The sequence below is a fragment of the Saccopteryx leptura genome, chromosome 2 (assembly GCF_036850995.1).
Source record: "Saccopteryx leptura isolate mSacLep1 chromosome 2, mSacLep1_pri_phased_curated, whole genome shotgun sequence".
Taxonomy (NCBI): domain Eukaryota; kingdom Metazoa; phylum Chordata; class Mammalia; order Chiroptera; family Emballonuridae; genus Saccopteryx; species Saccopteryx leptura.
Window position 1 is genome coordinate 105789545 of NC_089504.1, and position 27440 is coordinate 105816984.

General features: G+C 36.6%; 2 protein-coding genes across 14 annotated transcripts in view; one reads left to right on the plus strand and one right to left on the minus strand.

Annotated features, from left to right (window-relative positions):
- Positions 1 to 1811, plus strand: part of PPFIA2 (PTPRF interacting protein alpha 2) — a 505851-nt gene extending 504040 nt beyond the window's left edge. For 7 of the 13 annotated variants that reach the window (XM_066368469.1, XM_066368473.1, XM_066368470.1 and 4 more), the window contains one exon: positions 407 to 1809. Coding sequence is in view for 1 of the 13 variants with exons in the window: in XM_066368473.1 (XP_066224570.1) it covers positions 407 to 435 (29 nt within the window). In the remaining 12 variants the exon portion in view is untranslated. Of the gene's footprint in view, positions 1 to 406 lie in introns of all 13 variants that reach the window. The other 6 variants (XM_066368471.1, XM_066368481.1, XM_066368478.1 and 3 more) reach the window with 3 other exon arrangements.
- A 592-nt stretch (positions 1812 to 2403) lies between these two features.
- Positions 2404 to 27440, minus strand: part of ACSS3 (acyl-CoA synthetase short chain family member 3) — a 168198-nt gene continuing 143161 nt past the window's right edge. The window contains exons 12-16 of the mRNA XM_066368483.1: positions 23654 to 23735; positions 21182 to 21304; positions 5887 to 5986; positions 5622 to 5797; positions 2404 to 4584 (exon numbers count right to left, since the gene is read on the minus strand). Of these exons, the coding sequence (XP_066224580.1) occupies positions 4516 to 4584; positions 5622 to 5797; positions 5887 to 5986; positions 21182 to 21304; positions 23654 to 23735 (550 nt within the window). The 3' untranslated portion in view covers positions 2404 to 4515. The remainder of the gene's footprint in view (positions 4585 to 5621; positions 5798 to 5886; positions 5987 to 21181; positions 21305 to 23653; positions 23736 to 27440) is intronic.

Below are 27440 nucleotides of genomic sequence, written 5' to 3' on the forward strand. Positions count from 1 at the left end.
TCATAATTAAACCAAAGTATCTTTATAAGATCTCTAAAATATATGAGCTAGAATACAAATCTATTCCATGGAATAGGTCAGCTATACCCAATTTATTAATGAGCAAACTGTAAAATTTTCATAAGGACTGGTGACATTTTCTGTTAACACCTTTTTTTTTAATATACATTACTGCCATACTTTCCACAAAACTGAGCAAATGTTATTTAAGTTTGCCTGCACAAAATTGGAGAAGAGCAATGTTCATTACATACAGCTGTTGGTTACATTTTAGACAACATCCTATTCATTATCTCCTAGGACAGAAGGAGGCAGACTGCATGGAGTGGCACCCAGGGGAGGCGGAGGGGTTCTTCTCTAGTCTGGGAACTTTCCATAAACTAATGCTGTCCCTTAAATATTCTAGATGTCGTCTTTTCAGTCTACCCTACCTAAAGTGCACTACCATCGAGGAAGACGCGCAGTGAACACCTTTGTGAAGACTGATTCTATAGGAAAAAAAAACCACAAGTAATGGTCTATTAAACTGAAAATGTGATTTTGGGGGGAAGTCAGATATTAAGTTTGATTAGTTTACTACAATTGTAAGAAAATGCTTAAGTCATTTGAATAAAAACATCATCCACATCATAATTTCTGTACAACAGACGCTTTTATGAAATGGAGACACTTGTTTTTCCATGTTTTATTGTAATATACTAGGAATTTATGTATTACTGTGTATGTATTTCTTTTTAAATGTGTAAGTCTTATGTAAATGGATATAAATATGATTTTTTAAAAAATAAAATATATGGTTCATGGCGTCTCGAGTGCAAACATTTGACAATACCAAGTGCTGTTTGTATTTTGCCATTCACCATTTTTACAGTTTTTGAATTATAGCAGTCAAAAGGATGTTTCCTGGGAGCATGCTCCATGCCTCCGCGTGTTTCCCTTTCCAGTCTGTCAATACTTAAAGCTGAAAACCTGCCTCTGATCGTGTAAAAAAGAATGATTTAACCTGGAACTGGAGCCAAAAATAGACCTTTAAAGGCAATCAGGGATGTCCTCTATCTTTAGAAATAGCACTGTGATGGCTCAATCTCCTTTTAAATACAAAACAAAGCCAAACTGTTTACAAGAGTCAAAACAATTATTTAAAAAAAAAATTTATAAAGAAAAACATTATCTTCTCTTGTTACCTGTGGACCAATACAATTTTTTTCTTTGCTACGAACCACATGTTCATTCAAATACCTTGAACGGCCGGCCAGCACTGTTCAGTGAATGTCAACCACTGCAGAGTCTGAGGCTCATTTCCACTGGAAAAAAACAAACCACTCCCCAACCCTTCCCTTTTGTCAATATAACAGGGCAATAGCCACACTCATGTCTAATGTTATAAGCTTCTAGCCGAGATGGCCTTGTTTTGACTTCCCTGAAGTCAATCTTATCAGAGGAAATAAATGAAAGACAGAATGATTAACATATATAGTGTATAAAGTATAGAAGAGTAATCTCTTCCCTGTGGCTTTATTTGGTGGTGTTAACTGTTGTTTATTCTTTGTTCATATGGGAGATTTTCAGAGTAAAACCTATTTAAAAATACATTTATCTAACTGCTGATTTTCTGCTGTTTGATCTTATTAAGAGCTAGAGCTGTCATTAGTAATTTCATTTTTGTATTTAATTTGCTATGTTTGCACGTACATTTACATTTGTTTCGATGTCTATTTTTGTTTAAACAGATTCAGTCAAAAGGTAATGGTAACAGAAACCCTCTCCATTGTCAATAAAAAAAGAATACTTCCAGTTCTCTGTTTAAGATTTGTTTTCTAATCACATAAAGTTGAACAGTTTACTTAAAACTGTCCTTGTAGTGACTCTCTTTGAATCTGCCACAAGAGGGAGTACTAAACTTGCTTATGAGAATAATCTTACATTTTTCTGAAAAGGATGCCTGGGCAGAAACAATGGAAAAGAGCTTTCTGAGCTCATCTGCTAGATGGGGATGTTGACTTACGGAAATGAAACAATACAGAAACTAAGATAGTATAACAATATAAACTAGATTTGTATCTACTTTTATATAGGATTTAATCATATAGACAGCTTCTACCTTTTAGAAAGCATCAGCAAGAAATAGTAACATTTATAATAGACTCAAATATATAGGGATAAAAAAGATTCAGCTACTTGTCTCAAAAAATGATAAAATGCTCTTCAATGTATAAGGTATTATTTGCCAAATTCTAAAACCTGGTTAATCCATTTAATATCCATTTAATGACCATCTATCAACATTATGAATTTTCACAGTTGTAATGATCAAACTGCTTTTATATAAATCAAACTGCTTTTCAAATGTAAAACAGGTCTTGCGTGTATATACTCAATATATTTTCATGAGCAAAATAACTCACTTGAAAAACACTTTATAGCCTTTAAGATAAAATCTTTATATTTTAATTTTTCCAATGCCTTACAGTAAAAAAAAAATGTTATGAAGATACAGAAGAAGGTCATACAGAATTTATTTCCACAAACTTAAAGATGATTGCATTTTAAGTAACATTATATTGTTATTTTTAAAGATACATTTAATTCAGAATATTTTCGGTACTATGGAGTAAAAGTGCTTTATGATAAAGGTATTAAAATAGAAAATGGCTTTTTTCCTTCCAAAATTTAAGCTATCTGATGACTTGAGTGTCCTTCTTGCCCCACATTTACTAATATGAAAATCACAATACTTTCTCTGACCCTGCAAAGCAGATACATTTCCTCCACCAGAAACAAGAAAAAAAACGCTTTCCCAGTCTTGTGCATTGTTTTCTTCTCACTCACCGGGAAAACAGGTCAAGCCTACTTACTAAGTGTCCCTTTAGTGACTACCAGGAAAAATGTGCAAGAGGACCAAAGATGCAACCTTCCCACACTTCTTACATCTGTGTGACATACCTGGTGTTCATACCTTGCAAAGGATACACCATCAGCTAAAAAGTTGCCATTTCACATGAACTGTCTCTTAGGTGAAAAAGTATGGTAATACAATTAAAGACATTAAAAATTGATTATTAAGATTACCGATGTGATAACAGTTAATGTACCTACAGTTTAAGGAAACCAACACCTTCAAATTATAAAGTTGGCTTAATTCAGGCTACTAAAATAATTAATGATAACAACTAGATGAATATATTTTTCCAGATGTAACAATCAAGAAGCCAATTTCAGCATATAGGAATTCACTTGAAGTAGTCATTTATTTCATAGCCTATGATCCAAATAAAAACTTCCCATTTTCAAAATGTCTTTCTACAGGTTGTAAGCAGGTTTTATAAAACAAGCAAGTAAATAAGCTCTTTATTGTCTGACATATATTTCATATACCCAGATGATTATGTTAGGACAGCTGCTCTTGAAAATAGTGTTTCTGATGGGCTGAGAGATTAAGGTTTGAATGCCATCAAAGACTCAATGGGCATATTTTTCTGTTTAAATGTATTCTTTGATTACTGATAACATGCCCAACCCTATGTAAACCAAATATTTAATTAGCTTTATCAGTCTACTCTGGATATTAGCACAGTATCATAAGCTTATTAACAAAGACTCATATTAAAATGTTTTCAATAATTTCATAGAAGTTTAAATGGAAAGCTGTGTTTGGATGTCACAATATTTTTTAGTGGGTTATTTAAAAATTATAGATTTTACATAAAACACTGGGGTTTCTTTTCTTTTTTTGGTCTGTTAGCATAACTTTTAAATTTCTTCCTAGAGAGATTTTGTTGCCCACCTCCTGATTTCTACATCCTTTCTCTGTTTCCATAAGAAACTGGAATCATTAAGCACACAGTCAACTAAGAACCTGAGATGGGAAGAGGGGGTCCGAAGGGCCCTCATCTCCATGACAAAGAGAAAGCTTAAGTGACTTCTAGGCTCTTGGCCAGGCATGTGATTCCCCTGGACTAAGAACCACTGACCTGACCACAGAACTGTCCCCTGGAAGCCAGCCTTCCCACAGGAAATGACTAGACAGGTTCTCCTACTTAGAAAATCATCTGGTCAGATAATGAGCATGCATGTGGGCATCTCAGGAATATCAGAAAAACATTCCAAATTTCTATAAGAAAATTGTAATTATTTTCTGACTTCAAGTTGAATTTTTGGTTTTGGGTCAGTCAAAGCTACAGATTCTTATTTTTAGGAAGTAGCTTTATACTAATGTCACTTTTAATTAAAATACTTTGGGGGGGGTACAATGTTTAAATATTATACATTAGACATACTTTCCTAAAGTTAAAGTGCTAGACAACCGTGTTCCTGGTAATTGATGACAATGCTAATTGAGACTAATCAGACAGAAGGGAGAGATTTTTTCACTTGTCTTCCAGTACATTATAGATCAAACTTCACAATTCACATTTCAGTTTGCAAGTAATTTCTATTTAAATATTTATTTATGAGAAATAATTTTTTTTAAAAAAACTAGACTTCATTTAGAAAATTGACTCAAAAAAAAAAAAGTCATGATGCCTGTTTCAGCACTTCTTCGATGTGCCTAAAGATGCTGGGGTCCTCGATGGTCGGTGTTATCTGGAAAGAAAATGAGAGACATATGAACGCTCTGTCTTGAAACCCTTTCCCTCACTCCATAATTCAATAATTATATGCAATGGTCTATTCCGTATTATAACACTCATATGGAAATGTTCAGAAACAGGCAACTTAGACCTAATGTTTTTAAAATGTATCTAAAGTTTTCCCAGAATGATAAAGTAAACTGTTCTATCAGCAAAGCTATTGGTCCTCAATGCTACGTTCTCAGAATTCCTCTTATTGGACTTTCTATGTTCCTCTATAAAAAGAATTTATTTTTTTGCATTTGCTCATGCAAAAACTCTGCTATTAAAATATGTCTACCTATGCATGTATAATATGCAAACAAATGAAAAGAATGCATACTCATGGATTAGCCAGTTTCCTAAAATAATTTTCACTAGTTACAATTAGCACATGCATCAATTAGGAGAATTTAAATATGTATAGCCTCAATTACGTCCTTTCTCACTACTAGCCATTAATGACTACAAGGAAGGAAAATGTACCTTTAATTCAATAAGATTGAGTTTCCACAAGTTATTTTATTTTATTTTATTTATTCATTTTTAGAGAAGAGAGAGACAGGGAGAGAGAGGAGAGAGAGACAGAGAGAGAGAAGGAGGGAGGAGCTGGAAGCATCAACTCCCATATGTGCCTTGACCAGGCAAGCCCAGGGTTTCGAACTGGCGACCTCAGCATTTCCAGGTCGACGCTTTATCCACTGCGCCACCACAGGTCAGGCCAAGTTTTGTTTTTTTTAAATTTACCTGACATGTTCACTAACAGTAAAAATATTTTCACCCACTGATTCTTGTATTCTCAAAGCACATGGTTTTAGTTCATCTGTGTTTCTCCAAAACTCATTCCCACAGAGAGCGTGGCTATGCAATTCCTCATTTAACATTTAAAAAAGGGCTATCATGTATATTTTACAACTCATGCTTGAGAACTATTTTTAAGAGCTTTGCCGATGCCAAAGGAAAGAGGAAAAACCATTTCAGAACCCAGTGTCAACATCCTTGATAATTTACCTTATAAGGCTTGCCATTGACAAGGGCAGACAGAGCTGACCGGGGAATTTTGCCAGATCTAGTTTTGGGTAATTGTTTGACAAAAACCGCATTTCGAAAAGCAGCCACAGGGCCAATGCTCTGTCTAACGTGTTTCACAATTTCTTCCAGAACTTGTTCCTCGGTTGTATTTATACCTAGGGAGAAAGTTCGGATGGTGAGTAATGAATGAACCTTAGTTAATCATTCAGGGTCCTGACAGTCAGGGAGGACAAAGCTCTCTCACCTTTTCTCAACACGCAGAGGGCTAACGGGACATGACCTTTCAAAGGGTCTTCCTTGCCAACAACAGCGCAGTCAGCCACAGTGCCGTGGGAAAGGACGGACTGCAATTAGAAAAAGCATTCATTCAGAGAGAGAGAGAGAGTGTGTGTGTGTGTTACTTCAATTGGGAAAATAAGTACCCGTACATGTCAGAGAGCTCGGAAACCCATAGCTGCCTGTGTGAAAATTACTAACCCACAATCCATTGCATTACTCCCGGGGGAATGGTTAAGTCCCCCCGGTAGTGATTCACTAAAGGCTGACAGTAATTAACACACATTACTTAGCTTACCTGGAAAGTAAGGGGATTGTTTCCTCAACTCAATTGATTATTAAAGAAGTCAGGGAAAATATGCAACGGATATGACCTATAGACAAATGGGACAGGCTTCCGAAAATAGACGGGCTTGTGTTGACTGGGCTTCAGCGCTGACCACCACGAGCACGCCTCCCAGCAGAGCGCTGACCACCATGAGCACGCCTCCCAACAGAGTCTGTTACTGCCCCTTGACTAGATACGTAGTGATTTTATGTTTGCATCTGTTAACTAAGGACAGAATAGAGCACTTCATCTCTTGAGTGACCACCTAACCAGGTAGGACTTTCCAAAACAAGAGACTGAACTTGGAGTGGAGCCCTGACTTCAGGCAAGCCCCTCATTGGGACACCGTTTTCCTATTGCTCACCCTAAACTCAAAATATCTTAAAGGATGAAGCAGATGCCTATATGGAATCACAGGAACCTGCAGTGTAACCACAAGAAACACAGAAGCTTAAAGTTTAGAAAACCATTTTAGCTGTGATGGGACTTTTTAAAATGAATATCCAAAAAATCATTTTCTGAGAAAATAATACATATTTCTTTTTCTATTATTATTATTTTTAGAGATAGAGAGGAAGAGAAAGAATCACCTATTCCTTGTTCCACTTATTTATGCATTCATTGGTTGATTTGTGTCTGTGTCCTGACCAGGGATCAAAACGGCAACCTTGGCATATTGGGATGATGCTCTAACTGAGCTACCCGGCCAAGGCCTGCAATACATATTTCAACGAGTACAACTCGCTAATGGATAGAGAAAACAGTGCGCAATATACCGATAGTTCATTTGGTAGTTCTTACTCTTTCCTCTAGTCATTCATTCAACAAATAGTCACTAAACATTTCTTGTGTTCCAACCATCACGCTGGGCTCAATGGTGAGCAAAAATAGGCAAAGCATGGTCTCAATGGTGCTGATAGTTGAAAATGGGAGAGGAATATTAACAATCATAAATATTTAATTACTATAAATGTCTAAACAGAAAAGTGGTAAGGGCTTTGGGGAAATAACTAGAGTTTTTATATGCAATGCAGAGCAAGGGTAAGCAACTTGGCAGAAGGCTATGGAGTTCAGAGACACCTTCCCTTAGGAAATGACAATAAGCTCAGGTGTAGATGATCAGCAGACATTGAGTAGGCAAAGAGGGGGGAGCCGTGTGGAGGAATGGTGCGTATACATTCACACCTGAAAGGAACCAGTGTGGCTGGAAAGCAAAAGCCAGAGTGGGAACTACAGAGGAAACATAGCAGCGGAGGCAAAGACAGCCATGCAAAGGACTTCCAGCTGCTCCGGGAGCAGCACTGGGCAGGCACTAAAGCACCTTCAGGAGTTGAAGAAGAGATGCAAGATTGGATGGATTTTTAAAGCCAACTTTATTTTTATGGAGTAGTTTGGGGTTTGTAGAAAATTGAGCGTAAGTACAGACACCTCCTGCCCCTGTAAACGAACAGCCTTCCCCATCAAAATCCCTCACCACAGTGGTATATATACACGGTGGTATCACTGATGAACCAACATCAACACGTCACGATCAGCCTCGTCCACAGTTTACTTTAGAGTTCACTCTTGGTGTTGTTTATTCTGTGTGTTTTATGACATATATTAGTATATTACAGAACTGCTTCACTGCCCTAAAAATCTCTGCCTATGCACCCCTCACTCCCACTAACCCTTGGCAACCAATGTTTCTTTTTTTTTTCTTTTTTTTTTACTGTCTCCAAAGTTCCTTTCCATGTCATGTTGTTGGAATAATACAGTATGTAGTCTTTTCAAATTGGCTTCTTTCACATCAGAGTAGAATTTGAAAAACACAAACTTGTTTTATCATGGAGAATAAATAGAGGGGTACTAAGAGACAGTACCATAGTTTGGGCAGTGATACCACCTGAGAGGCTACTATAGTAGGCTAAGAATATGGTAGTAGGAGTGAAGATTCCAGAGTTTCCTTAAAAGTAAAGTGGATACAATGTGGTGATAATTGGATATGGTGCATGAAGAAGGCAGAGGGTTGAGAAGACTCTGTGTATTTGATTTGAGCAGCTACATGGATAGTGATGTCATTTTCTAAGCAAGAAAATGCTAGTGAGGGCTAGGCTTGAGAGAAGAAATCATGTCATAAGTCTTGGCGATGTTTTATTGAAGTGCTCTTGAAACTTCCTAGTCAGAGCCACTGGAGCTGAGGCGAGCCTCGATCTGGAGCCGTGTCCTTGAGTGCCACTGAGGTACAGATGCGAGCAAAAGCTGCGGCCACGCATGAGGTTAGGGAGAAAGTAATGGGAAGGAAAGAGCGAGAGCCATAACGACCTCCAACAGCTAATAGCTACACAAAGAAGAATCAGCAGGTAAATGAGATTAAAAAGGCACCACCCTCTCCCTCAGCCACCATCTGCTCCTCTAAGAGGCCTGCTTTAGTATCAGGCAAACATGAATGAGTAACTAGGACCCTGATGATTTAAAAAAAAAAATACAGATGGCTGCCCCAGAATGGGCAGATTCTCCAGCGAGTTCAAAGCATTCTAATAATGGGAGATGGTGGATTCTGCGAGGAATGACCACAATTAGCCACCATACCCCATAATAATTGTTGCCTTCATGCCTGCTGTACAGCAAATGGCACCAACCAGAGAGGAAAATAACAACACATGACCCTGCAGAGCTGGTCAACCATGAGTGTCTTCTGATTGAAGGGAGAGGAGGTTTGTTTTGTCTCCACCATCTTTTGAGGGAACACACAACTCAGAGTTCAAAAAAAAAACCAAACCCAGGATAGGTGAGGAGGATCAAATGAGAGAGGTTCTGAAAGGAGTCCTCACACATCAGCTTTCCATTGAGAAAAGAGAATGGAGAGAGAAAACGAAGGCTTAGGTACTTCCTACAGCATCATCTTCCACGGTCATCCCAACTCAAGTCTTTTTCCTCAATCATTCAAATCATATACAGACCCCAGGAAATGGGGGATTTTCTTTCTTGTACGTTTTTTTCAAATTTCCATTTCACTTGCTTGTTGAGGTTAAACCACTGGAAGGAGTTAGGAAACACCGAGCATAGTTAGAAGCCCTTCATCCACTTCTCCCCTTCCTGACTTTAGCCAAGAAACCTTGGCGGCAAGTACCCTAAGGCAGCGGCTTCAAACCTGCAGGCAAGCTCAGATCCCTAACTCCAAACTAGGTTGGGCTTTCTGCAACCATTCTCTAAGGACCAGTATTTACATGTTTTGTAGGTGAAAGTGTTTGGAAATAGGATTCTGAAAGCAACTCCTAAAGCTGCAAATTCACCCACAAACTGCTGTGATGGGTATGAAACCACATTTCATGGAGCAATGTCATTTTCTTGTTGACAATAATCTGAAACACACATGCCCTTCTCACAATTAAACAAATGAACATAAAGTAGCTTGACCAGGCAAGTAGGAAAAGAATCAATGTCTGGGATATTTCATTTTTGAGTCCCAAACTGGCCTGGAAGAAACTTTTTTTCTTGTGGTTAAGACAAGTTGAAAACAAACTTTCTCTCCTCAGAACTCCTGGAAAACTCAATGACCTGCTAGAATGTTTGGTACAGACCCAGGGTGCAACCACACGTATTCCTTAGTAAACATACAAATCAATTTCTCCTTTACCCTGTTGCTTGCATCCACTTTAAACTACTGAATTGTAAAGGTTCTCATCCACTTAGGTTTCAACTTCTACAGTACTGAGGCTAGGATGTGTTAAATAAATAATTTTTGTACTGTATGTTTTATTAACTTCATTGTTAAGTTAAAGAAGTCCACAGCCTCTTTCTATTAACTGACACTGGCTAAATACCTTCTGCAAAACACACGCTGCACTAACCATGCAACACCACGTTCCCCACTACCTCAGTCTAAACTCTCAGAATGCTTCCAACAGCTTTCCTACTTGTTGAAGTCTTACTTACTCTTTAGGTCCGTGCATTGAAAGTAGAAACAGATTTTTTTTTAAATTAATTTTAATGGGGTGACATTGATAAATCAGGGTAGAAACAGATTTTACTGCCAGAGATTTTGTTTTGGTAGTTGGTACAGCAGTCAACAGTTCATGGGAGAGAATACTTTGTCTCTACCAGATGAGATACATATACTGTATTTTTCGCTCCAGAAGACGCACTTTCCCCCCCCCCCAGAAGTGGAGGGGGAAATGCCTGTGCATCTTATGGAGCAAAAAAAAATATGGTATTTTATTAAATATTTTAACACACCATTTGGAACAGAATTTTTTTTTTCTTATTTTCCTCCTTAAATCAAAATACTGCATTTTATGGAGCGAAAAATATGGTAGAATGGGGTCAGCTCAGCCCTGTAATTTTGATTACCTATTCCCATTTTAATGAGTACAGAAAAACTCTTTTACCTGTCTAACCAGATTTGTAACTGTCAAAAAAAAAAACCACCAAAAAAAACCAAACACATTTATTAAGTGTTCACTGGTGCCGTAAGCCTCTATGCTTGAGTTTTTAATTTGCCAAGAAAGCAGTTCAAATCACCGTAAAAAAAGAAGTCAAGCATCCAGGTATTCTGTCACCTAACCAACATGGCTGCAATTTTAACGAAATTAAACATCAAAGCTTCTGGTTTGCCATCCTTTCACCTTGTTATTTTCTTCCCACCTTGTTATTTTAATGTCACGGGTTTCTATCCTCAGTCTCAGTGTTTTTAGAAGTGGGTGGGAAAGTGGTGACCAGTTTTCTCTAAATGCAGAAGTATTTTAAAATCAGAAGTCATACACAACACAGTTCCCTAGAATATTAACGTTTTCTATTTCTGCCAACTGTGCATAAATTCTCAAAAATCTATGAGAAACAATCTCTTTCCACAACTTCATGTCATCTGTAAATGCAGTTCATTATTATGGTGGATAAAATAGTGTATCAATCTGTCGTCATTAAAAAGATACCATAAAAGAAGGGAGGCAGCCTTCTACGTTGGCCCTGCCAACAATACTGGCAGGCCAATTATGATTTTAACATCTGAATCTTTAAAAAAGAAAGCATCAAAATATGCCTTGGGGTCACCTGCGCAGCAGAAGCCAGCTAAATGGCTGGTGGGGAGAAACACTCAAAAGCCACGTTCATGCATTTATTCCATATACATTCTATGAAGCATCTGCGGTTAACAGGCAAATAATCCCTGCCCCTCCCCCCCCAAAAGATAAAATTTAAACTAATTGTCTCACCAAAAATGTGCATATAAAGGTTATGGTAACGGGTCTGATAAATGTCTGGCATTCGTTGTTACTGGTGTACTGCCACTCTTGGGTAAATTTTAGTGAGTTTAAAAGGTCATGCCTTCAGTGGGCTACTTACACAGGCTTTTCAATTTTGTTTTTTCAGTATTTTGATTTAAGAAAGCATACTTTGAATCAAACACCCTCATAAGATGTAAGGAGCTGATGAAGAAGAGGAATGTTTTTTCATTTCCTCTGACATTGGATTCATCCAGGAAGCTGGCAGATTCCACACCATCAGTAGTCACATTGATGTGCTAAGGAAAATAGTCAGCTACTTCACAACTTTTTAAATCCAGAAATTAGTTCATGCTGAGTAAAACTGAATTTGCACAGCATCTTTGTTGAATATGCAGTTTACAGAAATACATTCAGTTTTGAAGAAACCATGCCCAAAATAGTGAACAAAATAGCTAACTTGGAAACAAACAATGACATATTGGTCAAAACAACCTTCAAAGGGCAAATGATATATGAATACTGCCTTGAACTTTAAATGTAGTATTTTAACACCAGATTTCCAAGTTCCCAAAGATACTACTAGGATTATTTAACACACTGAAACTGAAAACTACCAGAGTAATAAATAAAACAGGAAGCCCAATTTATTCCCTGGAGATGTGTCTATGCATGAAAGGTCTGCCTCTAATTGGAAGAGAGAGACAAGCATGAAGGATCACATTGACTCCTAGTAATTTTGACTCAGAAGACATGAACTAGCAGATTTCAGATCCAATTTCCTAAAGAATTCCTTGAGCTCCCACCAAATATCTCAAATGTCTAGCTAGATGCCAAGCTTTTAAAGATTAACCAACTGTTAAAATAGATATAATTATTACTTAACAGTTACAGACAGCCCTCACATGTGTTGAAATCTGCAAGGATAATGTCCTCTTAAATTTATAAAAGCTATTCTAAGACTCTATTTTCTCATGATGAGAATAGAAAATAGCATAGGTTTCATAAAATGTCTTTGATGTAGTAATTTTAATAGAATATCTGTTTAATTAAGTCTTATGAAAGGTAATATCCTTGTCAAGTTTTACTCTGAGAAACTGAAAAAGCACAGACATTTTCACAATATACGAAGCAACATTACATCTACTTTCAATTTCTACAAATGAGACTTTGAACAGATTAAGACCCTCAAGTCTTATTTTAAAAAGTCAAACTGAAATATAGCATTCACCATTAAGAATCCTGAAAAAGCATTTAAACATCAAGCAAGGTTTGGGCACTTTAGTAGAAGCTAGTGATGGCATCAATATAAACAATTCACATCCATAGAATTATCACTTTGTTAAGCAATTGTGCTAGAGGATGAGGAATGCCAATCAAGCATATGAGATTACAACTCTTTCTAATAGATTCCAATACAGAAAAGACAAATCTGATATGAACTGAGATACTAATTGTCTTATTAGACATAAATATGCAGGAGTTAAGCATTTAATTCATATGAAGGTTGGAAGGCTGAGAGGTGTCTTTGTTTTTTTATTTATTCATTTTACAGAGGGCAGAGAGGGAGAGAGAGTGAGAGGGAGAGAGAGAAGGGGGGAGGAGCAGGAAGCATCAACTCCCATATGTGCCTTGACCAGGCAAGCCCAGGGTTTTGAACTGGCAACCTCAGTGTTCTAGGTCGACACTTTAACCACTGCTCCACCACAGATCAGGCCTGAGAGGTGTCTTGTGTTGTGCTGTATGTACTCCAATACTTCACTAAAAAATCCCTGTAAAATGCCATTGATTCTGGCTCAGGTTTTCAATTTTGTTATTTTAACTGCCTACCTTTTGCTTACCTCACTCTGCTGCTCCATATTGTGATAAGAATGTTGGTAGAAACATAGTGAAGTACAATATATATTTAAATAGGCTGATGCTTCCCTTTTTATTCTATAAGTAGAAGACAGAACAAAGGATTTTGACTGATATTAAGGTCCATGCATATGTAATATCCATATTTTGATTAGCTGAGTCCACCAGAAATGCGAGTAAATATTAGATGTAATCTACAAGCAAGAAATTAAAAGTTCATGCAACCAGAATCACCTTTCGCCAACACACTAAAACACATGAAGCGGAAATTTCAATTTCAGATTATCACAAAATCCAGAGTCAGTTAAAAACAAGATAACATTATGACTGCACATAAAGGTCACATATTCCAAAACATTTTATGAAAGTCTTTCCTTTTACTCAAATAATATCTCATTGTCGCTTTTAAAAAAAATCCGCTAAATTTATGCTGAAGATAAGTACTTCCTTCAAATAAGGTGCCATTCTTTTCATCAGAAGAAGGGAACTAACCTTGGATTTCACATACTTCAATTCCATTGCACTTTTTTTTTGAAAGAGAAAGAGAAGCATCAACTCAGTTGTGCCACTGATTGCTTCTCATTTGTGCACTGACCAGGTCTCAAACCAGTGGGGTTGAGCCCTGATTGGGCCTCCAGCCAGCACCTTTAGGATCAAGCTGGTGACCCTGGGCACAAATCTGGCAACCTTGGCACTCTGGGACAAAGCTTTAGCCACTGCATTTTTAATCACACTACCTTAAATATTTGCTTTCATTTAAACTGCAGTTTGCCCCACTCTGTTTAAACTGTCATGAGTTTGGTTCTAAAGAAAGACAGAATAAACACATTCCACCTTGTCACTGCTACTAATTGCAATGAAAACAGTCTGTGCTAAATTATAGGTTAGAAGATTCTATCAGGACTATCAGAACATGAGAAACAACAGGACAGTGAGTCCCATGTTTTGTTTGTTGGTTACTTGGTTGGTTTGGAGATTTAAAATTTTTGTTGTTGTTATAGTTTGTTTGTTGCTTGGTTTTGCCTGCAATGTATTGTGGTCTGGGTGCTAGAGTCACCCAAAATGTGAGACTGCCAATGGATACAGACAGAAAAGCCCCAATCCTGCATACTGTTTCTAGTCAGAGGTCCAGGAAAAGGAAGCAGAGGAGCTGGGAAACAGTCATTTTGTTTTTATCCTCCCTACTCCAGATGAACACCAGCAAAGAAGCAGAGCCTCTCTTCCTCTCTAAACAGCTGCAGCAATCTTGTGGACTCTCCATGTGCTACCCCAAGAGAGCCTGAAAATATTCAGTGCCACCTGCCCTCCCCACCAGCAGCCCTTCAGTCCCTGAGAGTAGGTCCCTATTGACTTGCCTTGTCCTATACCAGGTGAGTGCCAGCAAGGAGAGAGAGTCCCTTTCTCTCTCCAGGGACACCGTGTAGGTAGACCAAGCCCTACCTACACTTAGACCCGAGCTCTCTTCTCAGAAGAGCAGAAAGGGAGCCTTGGGAATCAAAAACTGAGCAATAGGTCTTGGAAAGGCAATAGCTAGAAAAAGGGATACTTTAAATTTTTGTGTGAAGGTCTGACCTTACCCTGAATTTGTATATGTATTAATCCAACCAGAACTGTAAATGCATAGAAACTTCATTTCTTTAATTTTTTTAAAGTTATTTATCCATTTTAGAGAGAAGAGAGAGAGAAGGGGGGAAGGAACAGGAAGCATCAACTCCCATTTGTGCCTTGACCTGGCAAGCCCAGAGTTTTGAACTGGCGATCTTAGCATTCCAGGTCAAGACTTTGTCCACTGCGCCAGTACAGGTCAGGCTTCATTTCTTTTATATGACCTTTTCTCCATTCTTTCTAGTTGACTCAAACTGGCCTCATCTAGCTCCCTGATTCACCTGCCCCGTTCTCCCTTGCAAGGAGCACTTCTTTAATCATTAAGCCCTCAGGACAATGACACCCTTGTCTACATTAACAATCTTGGGAACAAAGTCTCAGTTCTATTGACCACACAGTTTCAATCAAACTAAAGATAACACTGAAGCCTTAGTGGTGTTTCAGCTCTGGACCCAGAAAAGAATGATCCCACTGACCACATCCTTGCAAAACCAGATGAAGATACACCATAGCTGACATCAGTACAGGACCAGATGCAATGATCTACTACCCCCTACCCCAGCACTGACCAAACAGTAGAGACCATGACCCTGATCATGACCTAACTCCCTTAGTAACCATGATTCATGAAATTCCCCTATAGTATCCATTCCCCAGAAGTCTTCAGGGAGCCAGGTCTATGAGCATGAGCTCATTGGGTCTCTGGGTGTGGCACTATTTCCTTAAAAATAAACCCTACTTTCTTGGCTGCAAAGTCCTATTCACATTTGAATGGGCTTTGATGCACACAGGCAAACAAACCCTTTAGTTCAGTAAAAGAATCAGCACAGAGAAGATTCTAAACACTTAACTAGAGCTCCATAGTGACCTTTGGGAGAGATACCCATGAAGTGAGCAAGAATAGCAGTGCTAAGGCTTGGAAAACCACCACCCACAGAGGTGTGTAAAGAGATGTGGTCTTGTCTTAACTGAGTTGACCACCTGTTAAAATAAAAATAAAAAAAATCATATGAACACAAATCCAAATGGTTTACACAGAATCCAGAATCTCATAATTTAATATTGAAAATATCCAGGGTAAAATCTAAAATGATTGGACCTGTTTTTAAAAATGAGGATAAACTAAATACCTCCTAAGAAAATGACAACCAACAGATGCCAAACAAATGACCCAAATACTAGAATTACCAGACAAATATTTCCATGTAGCTATATATGTGGCTACAGCTGTGTGGGGATAAAACTTTCCTCAATTTCTCCCGTAATACAAGCCTCAGCCTCCTGATAATTTTCAAATACAATGAGAAATAGAGATAAAGCTATTTGTCTAGTTAATTGCTCTGATCTAAAAGGATACTAAAACTTTCTAGTTTCCCTGGTAGGGCCAAACGATTACAGCCCAGTGTAGATCCCTAGATTAAATTCCCATGGTGCCCAGAGACGGGCTCACTATCTTCCCAGGTCTTTCCATGTCAAAAAGATGAAGCCTCAGTCCTTGGAAACACTTCTAGGTTGTAAAAATTGAACACATGGGGTTATGGGGCTCCTGGAGATATTTTATTTACATATCAAAGAGCTGAAGTTTGAATTGAGGCCATCAGGTTTCCAAGGAGACTCTGCCAGGAGGGGTGAAAGATAGCTGTTTCTTTCCTCTTAACAAGCAGAGAAAAATCCTTTTCCTTATTTCTCCTCTACAGTGTCTGGCTACTGATGGGAGGGAAATTTCCCATTGGCTCTCACGGGCCACCTAGGAATAAGACCTGGGGTAAGAAGGTGATGATACATGTGGTTAATAAATCTGTTTCTTACCCAGAGCACATTTTTACACATTTTTGATAAAATTAATTCATGGTCCATACTCTTTGAGAAAAAATAAAAATAAAATTTCCCAGAAAAAAAACAGAAGTTATAAAAAGAACCAAGTGACTTTAAAAAAGCGAGAAAAGGTAATATGGGGGAATGAAGAAGAGAATAGGCAAAAAGAAAAACCTAACAAATCAGTAGACACAAATATAAATATATCAAAAATAATCTAAAAAACACCAGTTTAAAAATAAAAGATTACCAGATTGGGTAAAGACAAAAACTAGACCCAACTATTTCCTATTTATGGGAAATCCACAGGAAGCATAATGATCCAGATAGATTAAAGATGAAAGAATGGAAAAAGATAAAGGATTCAAATCTTATCCATAAAAGATGAAATTGTTATATGACTATCATACAAATCAGACTTCAGGAAATAATCCTTAGATACAACACCAAAATCATCATAATCTATAGAAGAAATCATTAGGTGACTTAAACTATATCAATATAAAAATACTTTTGCTCTGCTAAGAATATTTTTAATGGAATAAAAAGACTGGTCACCAGTTGGAAGAAAATATTTGCACATCTCATATAAGACAAAGAACTTGTACCTAGAACAAGGAAATTTACTCTAATTAAAAAATATATCAATATATAAAAGCAATGACATATTGCAACCAAGTGATGTTTATCCTAGCAATGAAAGGCTGGTTCAATAGCTGGAAATTGATCGTTGTAATTCACCATGCTAACAGGTTTAAACCCTTTGAGTAGTACTAACGTTCATGTACATCCTCGTGCCTCCTGACCATCCAGAGTACAACTGTATATGTGTCAGGCAACATTAAAAAAAGGCAAATGTATGTTCTTCTTGTTTCTATAAATTGGTTATTAAACAAACATGATTTAAAGTTAATAAAACTGTAACTGGAACTAATTTCATTTTCTGAAAATAACTCACTCCCAGGGTTCAGCAAGCATGAAAAAAAGTCACTACTCAAAGGGTTAAAAATAAAAGCCACATAATCATATCAATAGAGATATAAAAAGCATTTAACAAAATTCAACATTCTGTCAATTTTTTTTTTAATTCAGTAATAGAAGGAAACTTCCTCATTTGATAAAGGTCATCGATATAGATAAAAACCTATCCGTTACATCATTTGTAATGTGAAGATACTAAATTATTTTACCCTAAGTTAATGAACAAAACAAGAATATATGCTTTCCCCACTTTTATTTGCTATCATACTATCCATTTCAAGAAGGCAAGGAAAAAAAATTCTGATTAGAAAGGACACACTAAAACTATCTTTATTTACAAACATTATTGTCTACACAGGAAATCTCAAGGACTCTACCAAAATAAATAGCGAATAAAAAAAACCTAGAAGTAATAAGAATTTATTAAGATCACAGGATACATATCAGTTTATAATAATAGTATTTCTATCAACTAACTATGAAAAACTGGAAGCTCCTCGAATTAAATCTAGTTATAATAGTTAAAAATATTAAATACTTAGGTATAACTCTAACAAAATATGATCAGAATCTGTAATCTAAAAAGTATAAAACATTTTAATAAATATATCAAACACATCTAAATAAATAGAAACATACAAAGTTCATGGATGGGAAGATTCGGTATAATTTACATAACATTTCCCCAAATTAATCTATATAGATTTAACATAATCTAAACCAAAATACAGGAATAATCTTAACAATTGAAAGCTCATTCTAAAATATACAACAACAACAAAAAAGAAAGTAAACAGAATACCTAAAGCATTTGTGAAAAAAAAGAGAAAACGTGGACACTATTCAACTTTAAGACATTCTATAAAGCTACAGTAACAAGACAGAAAAGTATTGATGACTAAGATAAACATATAGATCAATGAAACAGAAGAGTTACTCTAAAAACAGACTCACTCAAATATTGTCAGCTGCCTTTAACAAAGGTGCAAAGGCAGTTCAATGAGGAAAGGCCAGTCTTTGAAACAAATGATGCCTGGAATAACTGTCATCATTATTAAAAAAAAAAAAATCTTCCATACAAATAAACACCAAAAACATAAATGTAAACTAATATAAATTTTATACCAATAAAACTAAATGTAAAAAGTAAAACTATACAACTCTTAGGTATGAAAATAAAGGAGAAAATATTTATGACATTGGGTTATGAAATAATTCTCAGATATAACACCAAAATCATAATCTATAAAAGAAAACAGTTGGTGAATTTGACGATATCAATATAAAAACCACTTCTGCTCTGCTAAGAACAGTTTTAATAGAATAAAAAACTGGCCCAGGCCAGTTGGCTCAGTGGTAGAGTATCAGCTCTTCATGTGGATGTCCCAGCTTCAATTCCTGGTCAGAGCACACAGGAGAAGCACCCATCTGCTTCTTCACTCCTCCCCCTCTCATTTCTCTCTATCTCTCTCTCTTCTCCTCTGGCAGCCATGGCTCAATTAGAGTGAGTTGGCCCTGGGTACTGAGGATGGCTCCATGGACTCTGCCTCAGGCACTAAGAAGAGCTTGGTTGCTGAGCAACAGAGCAATGCCTCAGATGAGCAGAGCATCACTCCATAATGAGCTTGCCAGGTAGATGCTGGTTGGGAACATGTGGGATTCTATCTCTGCCTCCAGTACTCTCACTGAACAAAAAAAACAAACAAACAAAAAACAAAAAAAAAAGAAAAAAAGAAAAAAGAAAAAAAAAAGACCAGTTATAGACTGGAAGATAAATTTCCACATCTATCAGACAAAGGACTTGTATCCAGAATATTTAAAGAACTCTCAAAATTAAACAATAAAAAAAATAATCTAATATTTTAAAAATGAACTGAAAGTTTGAACAGATATTTCATGAAAAAAGATATATGTATTGCAAATAAGTATATGAAAAGATGTCCAACATATTAGTTATTACAGCCAAGGAAATTCAAAGCACAATGATAGATATGTATATCTATTGAAATGGTGAAAATAAAAATAATGACTATTTCAAGTGCTTATGAGGATGGGAAGAAATAGAACTGGCAGGAATATAAAATAGCATGGCCACTCTAGAAAATCGTTTAGTAGTTTCTTATAAACCTAAACAAACACCATATAACCCAGCAAATGTAGATTGTAGAGAAATAAAAAGTACTTTTAAACCAAAATACTTGTACTTAAATATATATACCAGCATTATTTATAATCGGCTTCAACTAGAATCAACCCAAATATCCTTTCATGGGTGAATTGACACATAAACCACTTAGCCCACCCACACAACGGAACACTGCACAGCAGTATGAAAGGTCTATGATCTACTACTTAGATGGACCTCAAATGTATTTTCCTAAAAAATAACCCAGTTTCAAAAAGTTACATACTGTATTATTTCATTATATGACATTCCAGAGGAGGCATAAGAACAGAGAAAGCTCAGTGGTTACCAAGGGTCAGGGATAGAAAGGGTCAGAATGAGGAAATTCTCTAACGTGTGAAAATTTTTCTGGATCCTTTCTGTGATGATGGTTACAAGAATCTATGCAAGTAAGAAACTCAGTATTGTACAAAAATGAGTGCATTTGCTTGACCAGGTGGTTACACAGTGGATAGAGTGTTGGTCTGGGATGCTGAGGACCCAGGTTCAAAACCCTAAGATCACTCATCCAGCTTGAGTGCAGGCTAACCAGCTTGAGTGCAGAGTCGCTGGCTTGAGCGTGGGATCATAGACATGACCCTATGGTCGCTGGCTTAGAGCCCAACATCGCTGGCTTGAGCAAGGGGTCTTAGGTTGGCTGGAGCCTCCTAGTCAAGGCACATATTAAGAAAGCAATCAATGAATAACTAAGGTGCCACAACAAAGAATTGCTTTTCATCTCTCTCTCTTCCTGCCTGTCCCTGTCTCTCTCTTCTCTCTTTCTCTCTCTCTCTCTCTCTCTCTCTCTCTCTCACTAAAAATAAAATAAAATAAAAAAAATTTTAAAAAGTGGATTTACTCTATATAAAGGTGAAAATTAAATATGTTTTTAAAAAACTCTTCTGGGAATTTTGTGTAACTTATAGTACTTATACTGGCAGAAAATTCTCGGGATTTAAGAGTACAATAAAATGTTCAAATTTAAAAACTATATGCAAGTGTGGATATCACGCAGGAGCACATCAGGAAGCTGGACACAATCAGCAAATATCAAGAAGCAAATGTATACAGACTGTCCCACACATAACAAAAATATGTGCATGCTTAGAATTCTGTACAGGAATTCTGAGACAGGAATGGAGAAGTGGATGGAGAACATGAAAATCCACAGGAGAGGAAGTGAGGTGAGAAAGGTCCTCTGCTTCCAATGAACAGTGGGCTGATTTTCCAGGTCAAATGACTTAATCTCAATATTGACTTCATCTGAGCTCTGTGCCTAAAGATTATTTAGAAGACCAGCATTCATCAATACCTCTTCAATAGCACCTGCAGATATCCTGTGACCTGCAACATTTATCACGTCATCAACTCGAGACATAACATACAAATAGCCTTCTTCATCCATGTAACCAGCATCCATGGTATCATAATATCCCTGAAAATAAGAATAAATAAGGTCTAATTAACATGTACTATTAGATGACATAATTATTTTTAAGATTGGTAAAATATAAAATGTCATAGAAATCAATTTACTGTATGCATTTGACTTTTTCATAAGTAGCCTATGAAATTAAATTACTTACAATTTAAAAAACTTACTAGAAACTGTTTGCTCCTCTAATAACCTGGCATAAATTAAAATGTTCTAAGATATGTTCGAGTTAAATGTTTGAACTTGAAGTTGTAAAGTTTATGAGCCTAATTTCTTTTATTTTAAATTAAAAATAAGAATTCAATATTTCCAATATACTTTGGTATTCAAAGTAATTCTTTGGTAGATTACTTCTCTAATTGTTTTAATATTTAAAAGCTTTAAAGCTTTCTGTGAATAATTACAAACTCGAGCATAGTTTATTAACATGGATTTTGATTGAACTCCAGCTTCAGTAAAACAGTAAGCAGTAAGTATGAAATTAAATTTTTAATCAACCCAAAGGAGCAGCATATCCTCACTGGTCCAGAAGTCACAATGGAATGACATCTCAAGAAGAATAAGTAGAAAGAAAAAAATATTATTTCCCTAATGCTTCTGAGTTATCTTGATACCTATGTTTGTAAGCACGGGCTTTGGGACAAATCCCAATCCCAATGAGGCATTAGTTGTGTTTCTACCCTTTCTGATACTCAGCATACTCGTCTACTCTTTTTATTGACCCTGCTGAGAAAGGTAGGGAGTGAGAGAGACAGGAGCATTGACCTGTCCTTGTATATGCTGGGACCAGGGACCAAGCCGGCAACCTCTGCACTTCAGGATGAGGCTCTAACTAACAGAGCTATCTGGTCAGGGCAGTATGCAAATCTATTAAATGGGGTAACAATTTAGGTTTTTGTAAAGAATAAAGGAGGTGGTTTACATAAAGAGGGCAGATACAGCACATCATGATCCCTCAATAATTTGAACTCATTGCAATTACTACTGCAATTACTGTTAGAGAGACAATCTGTAGAATTAGTTCAAGAGCATGGATTCCCAAGCCAGATTACATGGGTTCAAATGTTAGCGCTGTTACTTAGAAGCTGGGGTCAAGTTACTCAACCCAACCCTTCTGTGCTATTATTAACCCCTTAGATGAGAGTTTTGAAGTCAGGGTAATAAGACAAAGGACCGATTCACTACCTATGGGTTACACATAAACAGGAACACTGAAGAAGCTTTCCCATGTTAAAAGTGATCATGTTAAAACCACCTGCACATATTACTACTTGCCATTGTCAGGTTGGAATGAATTATACCAGTATTTTGATGACTTCACTGTGGTCCAGCAGGCAGACAGATTGGCTGACTGAAGTCACCTACACTGACAAAGCGTCCCTGCCACTGTCCCTCAGTGGCATGTTTAATCTTGGCTGCTGAGGTCGTTTTAAGTATGAGATCTCTTTCTAAAGGAAGCTATTTAATTCTTGTCATTTGTCTAGTTGATCAGATTAGCCGTCCTTCACTCAGAAATAAAAAAGATAGAATGCCAAATACTTGGACTCATTTTTTCTTTTTAAGGAAGTTCTGATCATTCTGTCTACCTAGTACAAAATGAGGACCAGGTATCTCTTAAGGAAAGACCCAGAAGGGGAAAGATAGCAGAAAGAGGATTGTGAGACCCTGATGTGTATTATCAATGAAGTTCTGGTATAAACACAAAACACATAACCATGGCACAAGAGGACAGGTAACTAATAAAACAGAAGACAGGGAGACACTTTTTGTTATCCAGGTGACTGGGGCAATGGGTGCTGAGAACACTGTCTATTCTGCATCCGTATTTTAAAATGCGACTTTAAAATAAAAAGTCTCAGAGACCACCTAGGAAATTATGTCAAAAACAGGTAAAGGTATGGGAAAATACAACTTCTGACAAACCAGTGAACTTTGCTCACATAACCAGGGGTAGAGTCAGTAAAGCGGCCTTACTGAAAATGTACATTTCTGTCCAGGTTCTCTCAGTCTGTGACAGAGTCCAGTGGAAGAAATACTATAGAAAGCCCCAAAACATTTTACCTTCATGAAAATGTTTCTGATACTGAGGCCTATTAAATTCCAGGAAGAGCTTCTAAAACAAACTGAGAAATTTTATGTCCAGAGACTAATAAACATAAATATAAAAATAACTTATTTGTGTGGTTTGGGCATTATAATCCCTGAAATCTGGAAACTGGTCCAGATAACATTTAAAAGTTGCTTTGTGATCAATACTTTTAGGAGCAAATTGCTTAACTGAATTGCTTAGCCAAGAACTATAAAGAAGTATATAAGAAGGTTTAAAAAAAGGTATAATAAAGTTCTTACAGGAAATTTTTCAAAGTATAAATGCTTGAATGCTTCCTGATTCTTCCAGAGTCCTGAAAAAGCTCCCGGTGGTAATGGCAACCTTATATTAAAACATAGAAGTTAGAATTATTAATGTGGTAATAAAGGCAGGTTGATTAGAATTAATAACTTTCCAGAGTAATAGATAATTACAATTCAAAACCTGTAATTAATTACAACCCCTAAATCTTCTGGGTAGGTCATGTCTGACCAAAGCCGCATTAGTTGACCTCTCCTTACATAGCAGAATCACTGAGGGGTGACTGTAGTCTCTGGAAAGGGCACACAAGGCACACATTTGGCCTTCAAATAGTTATGAGTAGAAATGTTTCAAAAAAATCTGTGCAAAAAATAAACCAAAATGCATCACTGTGTTATTTAAGATAAATTTTCTTCTACTATAAGCAAATAAATTCATTTTTTAAAAAAGTATCAAGGTACCAATTCCCTGTCCCTGTGTAATTGAATGCTATAATTAAACATCCCATGACAACCTTATCAACACAACAAGAAACCGCCCCACTCTGAGAGTTCCCTCTCACTGCTCCCTCTTCATGACCATAAAGACCCAGGTGATTTCTTACTTTTCTGAGCAAGATAGAAGGTGGCAAACACCTCTTCTTTCCAGCTTCCTCTCAGATTTCCTTCTTTCCTCCATATTACCAAACAGGTGTTATACACATGGCAAGGGCTCCATAACTATCTATCATCTATCTATCTATCTATCTATCTATCTATCTATCTATCTATCTATCTATCTATCTATCATCTATCTATCATCTATCTATCATCTATCTATCTATCTATCTATCATCTATCTATCTATCTATCTATCATCTATAAAAAATAAATAAATGAACAAAGAAATCTTATATTGGTTCCCTCTAGAAAGTGTCACGTAACAAAAATAATCATCCATCTGTTTGCTGGATACAGAAACTTTTTAGATGCCTTGTAGTTTGGAAGTTTAGATACTGTAACACTACTTATGGGTTTTCAAAACCTATCCTCCTGTACTCACACAGCAAAAATGTTAAGTGAAGCGGTGACTTCACAGGGCTGATGCTGAGAAAATTGAAAGTTAAGTAGACGTGGCCATTGCTTGCAGGAGGCAACTTCATGCACCCTCCACCCAGTGTTAGCCTGGGGAAGCAGGGAATTGTATTCTCATGTTCTGTCAGGCAGAAAATGAGATCAGGTGCAAGCAGGATCGGCAGCCCAGCTGCAATTGCCTATTTCCACCATGTCCAACCTCCCAGTAGGTCCTCCCTTGTTCGACCTCTTTTTTGTAATATTTTGAGATGAAAGAAAAATGCTACATTTGTATTTCTGGACCTCATGTAGTTATATAAAATATATGTGAAAGCAATTTGTAATCAGTTAAATAAAAAAAATAAGGTAGCTATAGAGAAGCTGTCTTGTTAGTGCTGTTGCCTTTGATACTATGACTGTTCATCAAGAAACCCGTGAGGAGGCAGCAGGATGAAGCAGGGAATCCCCTCACGTCCGGTTAACGGACCTCGTTATGCTAATCCTTCTAAATTACCACGTAAATAATTTTACTTCATTAGCTTAATTGTTAACATTTTACAAACTAGTGTAAAATCACTGGTTATTAAACATTAAACTAAAATAGGAGCAGGGGGAGATAAATGGTGGAAGGAAACTGGGGGTGGTTAGTGTGTATAGATGGTGTACTGTGGAACAGTCCACCTAAAACCAATGTAATTTTATTGACCAATGTCACCCCAATAAGTTCAATTAAAAATGAAAACAAAATAGAATATAGAAACCACTAAAAATCATTTTAAATTTATTAGCAACATTTACAGGATGTTAAGGATAAAGAAGTGAAAAAGACACTATGAAGATGTGACAAATCAAAATCCAATAATGTACCAAATGAAATAGCATCAATGATGAAGCCAACTATACATAAACAACAACAATAAATGTGATGGAGATGCATTCCGCTTGTACATTAAATGAGAAACAATGTTCAGTTGTGCCCCAAAAGTATATATATCATATCTATTTAGTCCTTTCTGTCTCTCATGGTAACATTCTTTTTTTTAACAGATACATGGGTACAAGAAAATATTTCCTTACAATAAGAAAAACAAAAGGTAAATGTGATAATGAATGGTAACTGACATTCAGCCTAGACTGCGGACAACAGAGAGTAGGGTGGTATGAGACAAGTTAGAATGCACACGTCAGGTTTAATGAGAGCTGCTGCTCTTTAGTCAGACCTGATGTCTCACACGCAGACATTCTGATCCAAATCCTTCAACACATAACATACTTATGCACACTGAAAAACACATTGTGAAACAAGCCTCTCTTTCATCGTATCTACCCCCAATTCAAGATTCTGGTCCACCAGCATCCACACACTGCCTCCTCACAGTAAATAGAGATACTCAAGCGTTGGCAATAATTATGCAAATGATTAGTACTTGTTGAACATCATCTGAGTTTCCTGGTGGTTTAGTATGGACCTAATTCACTGAGTATACATGAGACCAAGAGTTTCATATTTTCCAGTATGAGCATTACTGCCAAGAAAAGAAATATTTTAGACTTCCCAGAAGTTGGATACAATTGCAATCCCTATTCTTCAAAGAAGATACCTGATAATCTGTGTTTTCTCTTGTTTCCTGAGAAAAATATGGTACTAAAAATTGGTAACTAATAAAATATATTCTTATAATTAATAAAAATGTAGAGGCTTAAAAGGACAGCTAGCCATCCTTCAGAACAAATATGCTTTCCGGTCACAGGTTTCTTGGCCGTGGCACCAAACATTAAATATCAACACACATTTTCTGAAGAACAGGAACAGTATGGATTTTCACACCACCTCTCCTGTGAGAAAGGTCTGCGCAAGGTTCTATATAGCTAAGAACTTGGAAATTAAGAATAATGTACCAAAGGTAGGATCCAGGAAGAGAGTGCAGAATAAGAAGAAATCCAAGGTCAAACAGTAGTGTGAAATAAGGACCAAAAAAAGAAGACCATTGAGCATAAGTAAAATAAAAATCAGTGATGTATGATAACTAAGAAAAATCATATCCTGAGAGCCACAGGGCAGTTTTAATACTGATTGAATGTTCAAAAGGTCAAAAGAAGTACAAATGTCTGTTTGTTGGTTTTTATAAGGGTGACATTGGTTAATAAAATTATATAAGTTTCAGTTACACAATTCTATAAAACGGTCCTTTTTATTTTATTGGGGTGACATTGGTTAATAAAACCATACAGGTTTCAATTCAACAGAGGTCATGAAACTCAATAATGAAAATATTTTTAGTATCCTCAGGATTTCCATTTTAATAGAGTGAGGCAGGCAATAACTGGAGTGACTAAGGAGTAAACAGCAAGTAAGTGGACGTAGTAAGGTTAGACTATACTTTAAAAAATTTATTTGTGACTGGAAGAAGAGCTATAAATCAGTAGTTTAATGCAGAGAGGCAGGCTAATTTAGGATGACAAAGATTTCATTAGAAGTAGCCAGTGGAGAGAAAATGAAAACATGAAAGTTAGAGAAGAAAACAGCAGAGAAATTATTCAATTGTTTTATTCATTTATTTATTCATTTGTTTATTCATTCATTCATTTATGCATTTATTTTTTCATCCAATGAATATTTGTTAGGTACTTGGTATTCCTCCCTCACTGTATTAGACATTGATGGCACACTGATATAAATTCTGGCTTCACAACCAAGAAGATCTTTGCAACATTGTGCACTAAAAGAAACAAG